At 40.8% G+C, this 13,658-nt stretch overlaps 2 protein-coding genes across 2 annotated transcripts; both read right to left on the bottom strand.

Annotated features, from left to right (window-relative positions):
- Positions 1-23: 23 nt before the first annotated feature.
- On the bottom strand, positions 24-7,689 carry copg2 (COPI coat complex subunit gamma 2). The gene is made up of 24 exons (XM_063460340.1): positions 7,565-7,689; positions 6,935-6,987; positions 6,731-6,811; positions 6,568-6,639; positions 6,399-6,478; positions 6,015-6,090; positions 5,805-5,897; positions 5,575-5,661; positions 5,275-5,432; positions 5,040-5,173; positions 4,860-4,927; positions 4,498-4,686; positions 3,221-3,316; positions 2,811-3,054; positions 2,560-2,635; positions 2,333-2,436; positions 2,105-2,230; positions 1,942-2,010; positions 1,635-1,816; positions 1,408-1,537; positions 1,226-1,323; positions 725-863; positions 515-613; positions 24-370 (listed from the first exon to the last, which is right to left on the bottom strand). The coding sequence occupies exons 1-24, from the start codon at positions 7,599-7,601 to the stop codon at positions 240-242; spliced, it is 2,622 nt and encodes an 873-aa protein (XP_063316410.1). The 5' UTR covers positions 7,602-7,689; the 3' UTR covers positions 24-239.
- Positions 7,690-11,772: 4,083 nt separating this feature from the next.
- On the bottom strand, positions 11,773-13,484 carry ucn3l (urocortin 3, like). The gene is made up of 2 exons (XM_063460279.1): positions 13,313-13,484; positions 11,773-12,986 (listed from the first exon to the last, which is right to left on the bottom strand). The coding sequence occupies exon 2, from the start codon at positions 12,974-12,976 to the stop codon at positions 12,494-12,496; it is 483 nt and encodes a 160-aa protein (XP_063316349.1). The 5' UTR covers positions 12,977-12,986; positions 13,313-13,484; the 3' UTR covers positions 11,773-12,493.
- Positions 13,485-13,658: the final 174 nt, after the last annotated feature.

Genomic DNA, 13,658 nt, shown 5'->3' with positions numbered 1-13,658 from the left:
TTAAGCAGCCAGAACTTTGACAGTCATGATTTATTGTAGATTTGACAGATAACAAAACATGTGGACCAGCAGAAAATATAAAGAAACAGCGAGAGAACACGTTTTAGTTTATACACTAGAAGTAATAAAACATTCATGAAATATAATTTCAGATCTGTGAAGAACTAAGTGACGTTTCAGGTGGTTGAACGGGGATGAAAGGTCTTGTCGCGTTGGCACAAAGCAGTATGACGACCATTTTAACCCACTGAAGCCAAGATGACATCGACGACGTTCTCGTCTCCGCTGCGAACCGTCACCTGCATGGTGACGCCGTCGGCCAGCGCGAGTCGAGCCCGAACCAGCACGTCGTGACCGCCGCGAAACACACCTTAGAGTGAGAGTGGGAAAGTTTTTACTCACAACATATACACATATTTACAGTATTAATATTTGTTTTGCAAAAACATTTTTATAGATCAAGTTGAAGTTAAACTTGCATACAGTTATCAATATCCTGATATCAGACACTCACCAGCAAGGAAGAGGACGTGCGAGTTCTTATTTTCAGGAACTTTGTCGGAGCGCTCACATGGCTGCATTCCCAGGAAGTTGATAATGTTACCCACCGCCTCTGCACACAAAAACACAAAGAAAAGTTTCGACAGTGGTTTAGGTCAGTTTATCCTATACATGTTAACGAAATAAAGGTTATATTACAAAATGAACTTCAAATTGTCCGTACCATCTAGAGTTCGTACAGATGCCAGGGCAAAAGTTTCTTCCTTCTCAAATTCGTCTCCTACTTCTTCCCACGCGGCTCCGAAATTTGGTTTCAGAACCTTCTGGATGTGGTCTGCAACCGTTACCTCTAGATCCTCCAACTAAAGAAAGTCGCCCAAAACAAAGAAAGAGGTTTAGTTTGATGCTAAAACATGTTAACAGCCAACACTACCCGTCTGCCTTCTAGTACACACCTATGGTATCAATTTCAAAACCCTCGTTCATGATTTTCAGAAAACCTGACCCCTTACCTTGACCTTGAGATCGAGGTCACTGAGATTTAAACTTGTCCAAGATTTTTAGTAGATACACCTGTGGTATCGATTTGAAGCTGCCTCATTTTTGCGTTAATGCATTCACAAACTTAGATGTCCATGTCAGGCAGCAGGATAATAAAAATACTCCTGCCTTTTTACAGCTGAAGGGCAAAAATAAATAAAGTCACACATTTGCTATTACATACCACATATTCATCATCATAACCGTCATCGTCAGGCTCTCCTGTGTTGGGGTCGCAGTCCCTCACCAGGTACTTCATAGTACAGCTGAACGTACAAGACACTGCGAACAGACAGGAAGCATAAATCACCCAAACTTGGCATTTAAGCAGCTCAAACACGTCTGGTGATGTCTGAATGTTCCTACCAGCTGTGGGGTCGTCATCGGGAAGCCGGATCAAAGTGTAACAAGAACCAGGCTGACTGTATGGGAGGCTTGGGGCAGGGACACAGTGTACGACCTCATAGGCCTCCGAGGGCTCCATCTGCACCACCACCTAGAAGAAAGAATCAAACATATTCACACGTTTTATATGCTGATGTGTTTAAAAATATTATTAAACTTCAGGTAATTGTGAAACAAAACTGCGGTACCTTCTGCAGCAGCTGGTCGTTTAGAGTGTTCGTGCAGTCGAACTGGAACACCATGTGTCCGGCGAACGTGTGTTTGATGCAGCGCACCACGTATTCAGTCTCAGCCTCCGTCAGTTGCACCGGCTCCGAAGACTTGAACAGCGGGCCGAGACCCTGGAATTCTGGGATGGCCGCAAGTTGTTCTGGCAATGATGTAAACAAAAACAGATGTAAGACGAAGCAGGGATTTTATCAGCTACATCGAAATGACGACAAAGGTGAACGCACACCTCCGATCATCGCAAAACAACAGATGCTGTTCATTTACCCTGATAAATGTCCTGACGTGATGGAGCCAACTTTTCTGGAAGCTTGCTTGTAGCGACTGGGGCGATTTCTGAGCGGACAAATAAAATTGTTCTTAAAGATCTGATTCCTGAACATGACAGTTTCTCGGTTACTAAAAAATAAATAAATCACTGTGGTCGTACCCGTTTTCTGCTCTGTGATAGGAGCAGTGGCCAGAGGGACTGTCTTCATATCAAAAGGTTTCTCTGAGGGATCCAAGGTGTACTGGTGGAGGGACTTCTCCAAACCAGGAATGGAAACAGAAAGTCCTGAAACACACATACAAGGAGACTCAGCACATCACCTGCTGGGCGCTTGACAAACAAACTGCCTTGACGGCTCTTTTATTTTGAAAACCAACTGTAATTTACCATTAAAGATGTAGGCAGCATTCAGAGCCTTCTGCTTCTGCTGGAGCACGTTCATGTAGAAAGTAGCTCTGTCACGCACCTCATCATCACTGTCCATCATACACCTGTGCAAACAGAGCTGTGTTAAAAATTATACCGCACTGACACAAAGAGTTTATCCACTGTGTACTTTCAAAAGTGCACACACGCGCACACACATATACTCAACAAACAAAACCAATGAATACCTCTGCAAAAGAACCAGGACACTTGGCAGCAGATCATCATTCTGAGCTCCAAATTTAGCCAAAGCGCTGACAGCAGCTAAAAGTGGAGCATGACACAAACAAATGTTTTATCTCGTTAGTAAATAGCCTAAAAAAAAAAATTGGAAGAAAATTAACTAAAGCTGCCAAAATAAGAAGTATCAGCCTCTGCCTATGGATGTTACAGATCTAAGGTCAAACTTCTGGGGTGCATGCTCTCCTACTCGTCTCACCTGCACGGACAGCCTCGCTCTCCAGCACCACTCGGTTGAAAATAAAGCGAATGTACTTGGAGGGCTGCGGGGTGCGTGGACCCTCTTTGCCCAGCAGGTGCAGGATCTTTGTGGCAAGCACAGTGTGCTCGCAGTCCTCGATAAACTCGCACAGATGGGCCAAGCCCGTCTCTTTGCTCTCAGGGTTCTCCTCGATGATGCTGATGATGCAGTCTACGATGGCCCGCTTGTAATCAAATCCACCCTGCAGGGAGAGAAGAGGTTTACAAAAAAATATTATTACAGTGATTCATTGTGGTGTGCAGATTCTATATCTGTTATAAAAACAACACATTTTCTATACAGCATGTCACAAGAAAACTCAAAAAGTCAAATACCAAATGTAGACAATACTCGGTTATATAACTTACATCATCTCTGAGCATGTTGGACAAGAAGTTCATCATGACGCTGTGCTTCCTGGGATACTTCTGACAGAGAGCACTGATGGCCTGCACCACAACCACCTGAAATAAAAACACAGATTTAGGACATCAGAAAATAGAACAAAGGTAATGGGATTTGTTTTTAAGTGGGAGCAAAGCAGTAAAACTCATTTTAAAAATGAATCTTTTTCCCCCCCAAAAGAAGCTAAAATCCGGTTGTAATACCACAATGACACTTTTCATCTACAACCTGCATGTTTTCATGGCTGGTTTCCATAATATTGCGATTTTTTGTGTGGCAATATTATATCGATACAGGGACACCAAATATCGGTGTTATTTTAGAAAACGCAAATTCAGTACTACGATAAAATCAACTGCTTATTTACTCCACCAGATGGTGCCGTTCAGGTTTTTTCTAGTGACCTTCAGCGTGGAGGAGGAAGTTGATAAAGATGGCGATATTGGAAAAAGAAATCAACAAAGCACAGCGAAAATTTAACCCAAAAGTATGAGCTTATTTCGGGTTTTTCTAACCAGGACAAGACAAAGGGCACTGATGGCATTTAAAAGCACCAGACAGCAATAACATTTTCTGGAACTGCTACAAACACGAGGGGTCGTCTCATCTGCCACCATCCTGCGACAAAGTTAGCAAGGAATGGCAAAGCTAGCAGAAACAATATATCCCAATATAACTTATATATACTCAGCATATTGCAGTTGTTTAAAATTGCAATAATATTGTATAGTGATTAAGCCATTGAGAAAATATTGTAGAACTTTGTGCCTGAGAATATTTATGTTCTCAGGCACACAGTTCTATGAGCACAGTGGCTCCTTCCACCAGCTAACTGTAAGAAAGTTGTCTTTAAGGATGTGGAGCTAAAGAAGAAAAAACAACAACAACAACTATGGAGTCAGAAATGTGCAAAACAACTAGCTTTAAGGAGAATCTCCCCACTGTCCACCATGCTACATGTATGGACTAGTACTTATATAGTACCTCCCTACTCAGTTCTTACTACTGCAAGTCTCATTTACTCCAACACACACTGATACAGCACTTTCATCTATCCCTAAGGGGGTTCAGTGTCTTTCCCAAGGACATTTCTATATGCAGACTGGAGGAGTCAGGAATTGCTCCGCAGACATTCTGATTGGTAGACAACCTACCTCATGCACCACAGCTGCTCTGACCCGCGTGCATTAAGACTTACTGCTTAATCAAATTTAGAGTATTTAAAACAAAAGCGCCTGACCTTGAACTCATCTGAGATCTCTGAGACAAAAGAGGAGATCTGCTTCATGAGCCGATCCACGCTGCTCTCACTGCCAGTCTTGAGAAGAGTGGTGATGGCCAGCGTGGCAATGCTGCGGTTAGAATCGGTGATCAGGTTCTCAAGGTCCAGGTTGCACGCAGTCACGGCTGATGGATGCTTCATGGCCACCTAGTGGACACAAAGGAAATATTAATGTACATCTAGAGTTATGTTTTTATTTGTAATAGGTTATTTTTATGTTGCTATGATTAAATGACTCATGGCTGTTTATGTATCAGTGTTTGGTACTTAAACCTTAAAAAACAAGCCATATTTTGGAGGAAGGGAGTGTGCAGCTGTACCTTATTGAGGGTCCTGACAGCAGCGTATCTTAGTGCAGCTTTAGGAGAGCTGCAGAAGAGCTGCAACACTGCAGGAAGACATACATTTAAAATGAGATTGATGCAGCAAGACAAAAATTGCTCATTTACAATATAAACTTGTCAGCACATTTATGAATAATATGTGAGTAAACTAGTAACCTGACACAGCAGGGGCCAGCTCCCTGGCAGTGCAGTTGGGCATATGGACAATAGCAGAAGCAGCCTCATACACCACCATCTCATTCTTGTTCCTCAGGCAGCTCTCGATGAAGTCAAACAAGGGGCTGTCATGACTGTAAACACGAGGATAAAACCCATGTCAACATGACAGCAAGACTGAAATTTAGTATGCCCACATATCTTTTGTGTATCAAGCTACTGCTGGTCTACTCACCCTCCCTCTGTCTCATCCAGCAGTTTACTTGCAATCCGGATGAGCATGCAGTAGGCAAAGGGAGACTTGAGACCAGACTTGGTGAACTTGTTGAGCATCTTGGTCACAGCGAGGCGGTCATTCTTCCTGAGGTGATACAACAGGCCCAGGGCGTGGTACTAGAGAACAGTACACAAATAAGCAGCCACTTTAAACTAATTTCTATTCAGGAATAATATTCATTATTCTCAATATTAACCAAATGAAGCAAACCACACTAGAAAGCATTAATTCTGTAGTTTTTCTTCTGTTCCTCATCACCTGGACCATGATGTTGTCACTGGAAGCAGCCTCTTGGGCTTCATTCACCCAGCGCTTCACCACATCATAGCTCATCTTCACCATGTGCTGAAGAATTGAAGTGGAAAGAACATTATTGTCCATCGTGAAGGAAATGAATAACAAACTTTTGTGTAGAAATGTCAGAAAAATCTCAAAAGAGATTTTTTCTGAGAATAACACTGAAAGAAAAAAATGAGCCCAATTCATACCAGCGAGGAGACCAAAGCTGAACTGGACACACTGGGAACCTTGTCAACAATAGCCTGCTTCATGTATCTCTCAATAGCCTGCAGCATGGTCGTCTGTGGGGAAGACCGAAAAATTAAAAGATGCTTCAGTTTCTTACCTTAAAAACATGACATTAATAAGAAAAGACAAAAGCAATTTCCTCTTCTGAACAGAAATTAAGCAGCACTCACATCTGTAATCCTGCAGAGAGCTCTAATGGCAGGTCCTCTGTATACATCCTCCTTCCCAGTCATGTCTTTGGTCAAGCTATAAAATACCAGACAAGAAATAAATAAAGACACTAGAATGCCAAAAGAAAAAGTACACTATTGCAAAAATCCTAATTTTAATCATAATTTTCTTTGCAAACAACTTTAAAATATTGCTCTCATCAGACTTTATACCATTAAATATTCCATTTTGCTAGTAATAATGGTTAAGGGGTGCACTGCTAGTACAACTATAAAACTGGTGTGCAAATACTTTTTGCTTATTTTTACTCTTCTGTTTTATTTGATAAATAAGAAATCAGTATGTACATAAATGTATACATAAAAGCCATTTAATGAACAAACCTGCTAGTGACAATGATGACATCCTCAGAGATGTTGGCCATCTCTTTGATAGTTAGATAGCACATCCTCCTCAAAGTTTGCTAGAAGAGAAATAGCATAAACCTGAATTAATTAAAAAGAAATGCTTAGCCAGTTAATTAGAGATCAAATGAATAGGGGGACCTCTTACATCATTAGACTGAAAGAGCCTGGTCATTGCAAAGAAAGCCTCAGTGGCCTCTGTGGTCCCAAAATGCTCTCCCTGTGTGAACAAAGATATGAGAATGAGAGAAGATGATGTCATGAACTCAAAGCCATACAGACAGCATAGTTTGTCTATCATTTTTTTTTACCTGGTTGAGGAGATAGATGATCTTGGTGAGAATGTGGAGGCATCTTCTTGGATTAATGGGCGTCTCATTGAAGATGCGAGCCTGTAAACAAAAAACACACGTTTTATTTCAGTACACTGAATACTCTTTTCTTTGGTCCGTTTTTTTTCTTTGTTTATTGTGAGCGAAGAACACGTTTTCAACAGCACTGATCTTAGGCTTTACCTCCTGCAAGACCGCACTCTTCTCCAGGTGCTGGAAAGGGTTTGAGCCACTTCCTAACGAGTTGAAATAGTTGTGTTAGAAAAATAATGCATTAAAACTTTACTGAACCTTATTCAAAGCAAACACATATATGAAGGGGGTAGAAAAGAAATGGGCAATGAGAAACCAATAAGATAGAATCAATCCTGCTTTATATTAATTTGATCTTCTTATTAGCTTATGTTAGCTTCTGGATATCTGCAAATATCCAAACAGTCTTCCTTAACGTCAACAGAAACTGGTACAACTTTCATTCATATAAGTTGGACTTGGGAGAGAAATGACAACATCCAGCTGACGATGCTAATACGGTCGGCTAACGCTGAACTAGAGAAAACCGATGTTGTAGTAGCTGTGGATTTAAATGCAACGTCAACTCAGTTTTTGACTCTCTCTTCAAACCACTATCTTAATCGTACGTTTGTTTGCAAACCACATTTATCGCTCAATCGCCCTGACAGGTAGCGTAAACCTAGGTTTACCTAGCTAGTGAGCTAACAGGCTAGCACCGCTTTAGCTTCCACAACATAAAGTCCAATCAAGACTATTTAAAATTAACAACCGTTTAAAATTACAATTCTGCAGTCTTACCAGACTCCTCGTCTTTCTTATCAAATTTTTTAATCATTTTGAAATTGCGAAGCTGGCAGATGAGACCAAAAGCAGCTCTCAATCTCGCAACAGATGAGAAGCTACTTCCACGTAGCCAAAGTGAAAACTGACGTCCGGTGGCAACGTCCACGTCGACGGAAGACACGTCAGAATATTTCCGCGTAAGGAGCGGCAGGGGGCGCTTCTGACACATCCTGACGGTTACTCGAATTAAAAAGTCCCACGAAAACAATAATCCATGCATAATAATCCTTGTCCCAACTAAATTGCATTTAATGTATAATAATAAAAATAAGGTATAAACAAGTAAATCCAATTTTTGTTTTGATTTTGTTGACACATTTGTCTCTTGTCTCTTAAGTGATTATAAACCAATTTATTAAACATCACCATTAAAAAAACAGTAATTATGCACTGCAGGCTTTGTGCCATGACAATTGTGGAAAACCTATTTAGCTGACACAACTTGTAGACCAAAGGTCCTTTTTTCAGTCCTTTTTCACGTTTTGTATTTTCACAGTCTTTTCTAAGTAGATTGAGTGAGTTACTCTAACCAATGCAACCCTATAGCTATATTACCTAAAGAAAAGAAATTAATTTCAAAATTGCCGTCCCCTATTTACACAACTACGGGTTTGATCTCCTGCCTTCGTAATAGTTTGATTATTATATAAATAGTGTATTTGGGCAAAGATTTGAAAAATAAATACAGTGCTAATATTACAAAAAAAACAACAACAACAAAAATAAATACATTTATTAAAATTGTGACTACTGAAAAGTCAGGCAAGGTAGTTTTCAAAAGTTGCTTGAATTGATATACAGGGTGGGCCATTTATATGGATACACCGTAATAAAATGGGAATGGTTGGTGATATTAAAGTCCTGTTTGTGGCACATTGGTATATGTGAGGGGACAAACTCCTCAACATGGGTGGTGACCATGGTGGCCATTTAGAAGTCGGCCATCTTGGATACAACTTTTGTTTTTTCAATAGGAAGAGGGCCATGTGACACATCAAACTTATTGGTAATGTCACAAGAAAAACAATGGTGTGCTTGGTTTCAACGTAACTTTATTCTTTCATGAGTTATTTACAAGTTTCTCTTTGTTCACAGCCATTGACATGTCAAAGAGGTTAACACGTGAGGAGCGGATTGAAATTGTGTTGATATCTGGTGAACGCAGTAACTGGGTCATTGCAGCAGATTTCAATGCAAGACACCCTACGAGACCACCCATCTGCCATGCTACAGTTAGCAAACTGCTTGCTAAGTTTCGTGAAACTGGTTCAGTGTTGGATTTGCCAAAATGTGGACGCAAGAAAACTGTCACTAATGAAGAAACATCAGTGGCTGTCCTAGCGTCATTCAGCAAGAGCCCACAGCGTAGCACTCGCCGCATGTCACTGGAGAGTGGCATTAGTTGAACATCCCTTCGGCGGATATTAGCTACTCACAAATGGCACCCTTACAAACTCCAGCTACTGCAGCATCTCAACGAGGATGACCCAGATCGGCACACAGAATTTGCAGAATGGGCAAAACAAAAATTGGAACAGGACCCTCAGTTCACGCAGAAGATTTTGTTCAGTGATGAGGCAAACTTTTATGTGAATGGTGAAGTTAACAAACAAAACCACCGCTATTGGTCTGACACTAACCCACATTGGATGGATCCCTCCAAGACTGTTGGAACAACAAAAGTGATGGTTTGGTGTGGTATATGGGGTACAACGATAGTGGGTCCATTCTTCATCAATGGAAACCTCAAGGCCACTGGATATTTGAAATTGCTACATGATGATGTGTTTCCCTCTTTGTGCACTGAAGCTGGCACGTTCCCTGAGTTTTTCCAGCAAGATGGTGCACCACCACATTATGGGTGCCAGGTCCGAGCATTCCTAGATGAACAGTTTCCTGGAAAGTGGATTGGTCGCCGTGGGCAAGTTGAATGGCCCCCAAGGTCTCCCGATCTGACCCCCTTAGACTTTTATCTTTGGGGTCACCTGAAGGCAATTGTCTATAGTGTGAAGATATGAGATGTGCAGCACCTGAAACTACGGATACTGGATGCCTGTGCTGGCATTTCTCCTGCGGTGTTGCTATCAGTGTGTGAAGAGTGGGAGAAGAGGGTTGCATTGACAATCCAACACAATGGGCAGCACACTGAACACATGTTATAAGTGGTCAGAAACTTGTAAATAAGTCATGAAAGAATAAAGTTACGTTGAAACCAAGCACACCATTGTTTTTCTTGTGACATTACCAATAAGTTTGATGTGTCACATGGCCCTCTTCCTATTGAAAAAACAAAAGTTGTATCCAAGATGGCCGACTTCTAAATGGCCACCATGGTCACCACCCATGTTGAGGAGTTTGCCCCCTCACATATACTAATGTGCCACAAACAGGACTTTAATATCACCAACCATTCCCATTTTATTACGGTGTATCCATATAAATGGCCCACCCTGTATATTAAGTATGAAGGTGACTAATTTATTCAACAGTATTTTTAGCTACTAGAGTATTGGTAACAGGGCTGAACCAGCTACAGCACAGAACAATTAAAATATGTCATGAAAAGTTTACCTTTGTTGCCTGAGCTGAATAAACACAGCAAACACAAGCTCCGTGAAGATCAATCTCAAGCTAAGCAGTTACAAACAGCATATATCATAATCAGAATGTGACGATGAGGTGGTACTTCTGCAGGTGTCTCAAGTGTCACAGTATAAATAAAAAAACAAAGCTATTCTCGTGGTAAACCAAGTTCTAATTTTAGTATGAAGTAGTCAAAAATTTAGCAGAAGGTGCTGAGGTGCATCACAGTAGTCATATTTGATTTAGGAGAGTAATTGCACTTGGATAAAAAGGTGTTTTTTAATGTTTTTTTCCTTGTTTTAATTTACACGTAGTGTCTACCAGAGGGCAACAGGTCAAAGAGCAAGTGTCCAGCGTGAGAACTGTCTTTTACTGATTTTTCAGGTTCTTGGGTGGTATCTTACGTTTCCTATGCACGGTCAGTTATATTTTGTGCTGTTTATTAGCATCTGGATAGCCGTTATAACTGCTGCAGAGCATCATGCATACCACACTGTTCCAGGATGCTTCTATAGTGGAGCAATAGAAGGTCACCACCACTTTCTAATCTACACAGTTCTTCTTCAGCGAGCTCCGGAAATGAAGGCACCACTGACCTTCCTTAACTGTAGTGTTGACAGACCAATAGGGGTCGCCAAGGCAGATCATGTACCTTTCCTTCTCCATGTTCACCTTTATTACATCTTCTTCTCTGCGGTCTCCGTGGCATCACTACTTGTACGCTTTGCATCTTCACTGTCACACCTGTCTCCTTCTCATTCACACACGTGTCCTGTTTTGGTTTTTTTTTTCTCTTTAGGCTACCGACCGTCACAAACTAGAATGTAGCTTTCATAAATGACCACAAGAGGGCGACATTATTCTATGTTAAGAATGCTTTTCTGAGGCAGGTGAATTCAAAATCCAGATTATGACAATTTCTTGTTTGTTTTCTGACACACGTATTGCCCAGCCACATTATTATTATCCATCACTGCTTATTGCAATCTCCCAACTTCAAAATCCTATCTATTTATAAATAGAAGACATAAAAGAATAGAAAGGTAGGGTGCCCTCTTGTGGTAAAGCCAAGCAATAGCAACACTAATTAAAGTTTATACCTTGAAAGTCTGTCCCTTAAGCATATGTTTGCACTGTAATGTATTACTTGCTGACAATATGAAGTGAGACATGAATATATCTATGATGAGACAAATTTGGGTGATAAAGTGTTTTCATGAAGGTGTGTGAGTCGGGCTTTAACTCTGTGAACAATGAAGTAATGAAAAGATATTTTCTAAGAATATATAATGAATCTCAGTGATATAGATATTGCATATAAAGAGGCAAATGTATGTCGTTACACCTGCTTTATTTGAGGAAAAATAATCCTTTATTTTGAGTATAAAAATAAGAGACATCTGATGAACACATACATTCCCATGCAATTGCATTTTACTGTATTTCATGACCTTGCAGATGATTTGTACAGTATTTTTTTTCTCAGTGTTGTTTTTCGGCCACATTCAAAGTTCAAAACTTGAATCTGAATTCATACTTTTTTAACATAAAGCTTCTTAAATAAATAAATGAAGGATGAAAGAGAAAAAAAAAACACATATCCTGGAATAAAAAAAAACATTTCTCAGGACATCAAATTATTATTAGATTATGCAACAGTGCTGCATTTTTTAATATTTATTTATTTATTGCTGTAAGCAAAACCAGCTGCTTTGCTCATCGCGTCCAGTTATTTGAATTTATTGAGTCTGGGCAAAACAATCACATTAAACATTAATTTAACCGAAAAGCTGAGGACGTGTTTTAGTCACTTTGTTTGTCTGCTATAACAAAGTACTTGAGAAAGTTTGTAATTTAATATAGGTGGATTATTCGCAATAAATGCATAAATAAACATATTTATTTAAAAATAAATCAATCAATTACTTTTAAAAGAAGGCAGCAACAGCTAATGTATCCGCTCATATCTTCTGTAATATTTAACCTGGTTTTAAAACATTTTCCATAGTTATCTACTTTTTCATAAGTTCCCTTTCCTACGAATATATATATATAGTAAACGTGCCTTTGCTGTTGGAAATGGTCTCAGTGATTTGATCTGGAGAAAAGAAGGCGTGAGATTATTTCCTTTTACAGGCGAACAGCTGAATTTAATTTAAAGCCTGTGTATTATTAAACACGGCATCGTTCCCCCGGAGAAACAAATGGATGTTTACTTGGATGATAAGAGATGCTAATTTATTAGACTTTGAGAGGCCAACACTGGTCATGGCTGTCTGTTAAATGAAAGTTGTCCACGTTTCATTTCCTCCGTCCAATTTGCGCCAGCAGACGCGCGTTCTCCGCCGCCTTGGCTCGCAGATTTTTGGCCTTGGCCACATCGAAGAGCACGTTCATGATGTTGGTCGGGACGTCCAGGGACAGGGTCAGTCTGCTCCTCCGGTCCCCTTTGTTGCTGTTGCGGAGCATCTGGCCCCTGAGCTTGGTCCGGCTCAAGAAGCGGTAGTTTGCGGGACTTGAAGTCCTTTTTTCCCGACTGGATTCAGCAGAGGAGAAAGAGGACGACGACGTGGAGGAGGAGGAGAGATACTCCGCGGACTGCATGAGGGACCCCCAGCCGTCCACAGTGGAGTAACCAGGCTCAGTTTGGTCATTCCGGACCCCGACTGCCAGCTGGTCGTCGCAGAGGAGGTCGGGGCGCGTCTGGTAGAGACGGAGGCACAGGCTGGAGGTCGGTGTGCACAGGACCGAGAACAGCAGCAGGGTCTTTAGGGACGACAGCATGCTGTGTCCTCTGGGACCAAAACAGGTGAAGAAAGCCAGAGAATATGAAGTTTTTCTCGCATCTAATCTTCAGCAACGCATCTCAGTGAATTTCATTTTCAGTGAGATGCAAAAATAAACCTTACTAATATGCCCATTCTGGATATTAATAGTAAATATTAACAAGTACCCTAACAAATCTTGTTAAAATCTACTCTAAGAGTACAGGATTTAGTTTAAAGTTCGATGGATCACAGAAAGCCGGGGTGGTTTTAATGTGAAGTTTAGCGGATAAAACTAAAAACAATATTTAATAAAGGTCACAAACGTGTGAGCAATAATGTTCGTGCAACTTACCACTCGTATCCTTTAGTTATAATAATACTTGTATTAAATATAGTTGGAGAGGTTAAGCAGCACTTATCCCCTCAAAGAAAGCGCAAAGAAGGCGAAATCCTCAAGTGAGGCTATTATGAGAAATCCCGATGAACCAACACTGTGTGCGGAGGTCAACAGTGCGCACAGTCTGACCAGCAGCGTCTCCTGCTCGTCCATTCCCACTGTATTCTTTTAGTAGAGCCATCAAAACGCAGCCCTACGCCAGCAACAACGTCATCCCGTTGACATTTTGGTTCGCAGTGAGCCATCCCATTGGCTGTGAAGCAATGAGGTAGATGAATGAAGAAAAAAAAGAAGAAAGTTG

Source organism: Pelmatolapia mariae, linkage group LG17 (assembly GCF_036321145.2).
Source record: "Pelmatolapia mariae isolate MD_Pm_ZW linkage group LG17, Pm_UMD_F_2, whole genome shotgun sequence".
Classification (NCBI taxonomy): Eukaryota; Metazoa; Chordata; class Actinopteri; order Cichliformes; family Cichlidae; genus Pelmatolapia; species Pelmatolapia mariae.
This window is presented reverse-complemented; position numbering and strand designations above follow the sequence as displayed.

Coding starts and splice junctions, on each gene's coding strand:
- copg2 (XM_063460340.1), bottom strand. CDS start 7,601: ATGATTAAAAAATTTGATAAGAAAGACGAGGAGTCTG. Junction 6,479..6,567: donor GGCTCTTTCAGTCTAATGAT/GTAAGAGGTCCC, acceptor TTTCTCTTCTAG/CAAACTTTGAGGAGGATGTG. Junction 864..1,225: donor GTTATGATGATGAATATGTG/GTATGTAATAGC, acceptor GACTTTCTTTAG/TTGGAGGATCTAGAGGTAAC.
- ucn3l (XM_063460279.1), bottom strand. CDS start 12,976: ATGCTGTCGTCCCTAAAGACCCTGCTGCTGTTCTCGGTCCTGTGCACA.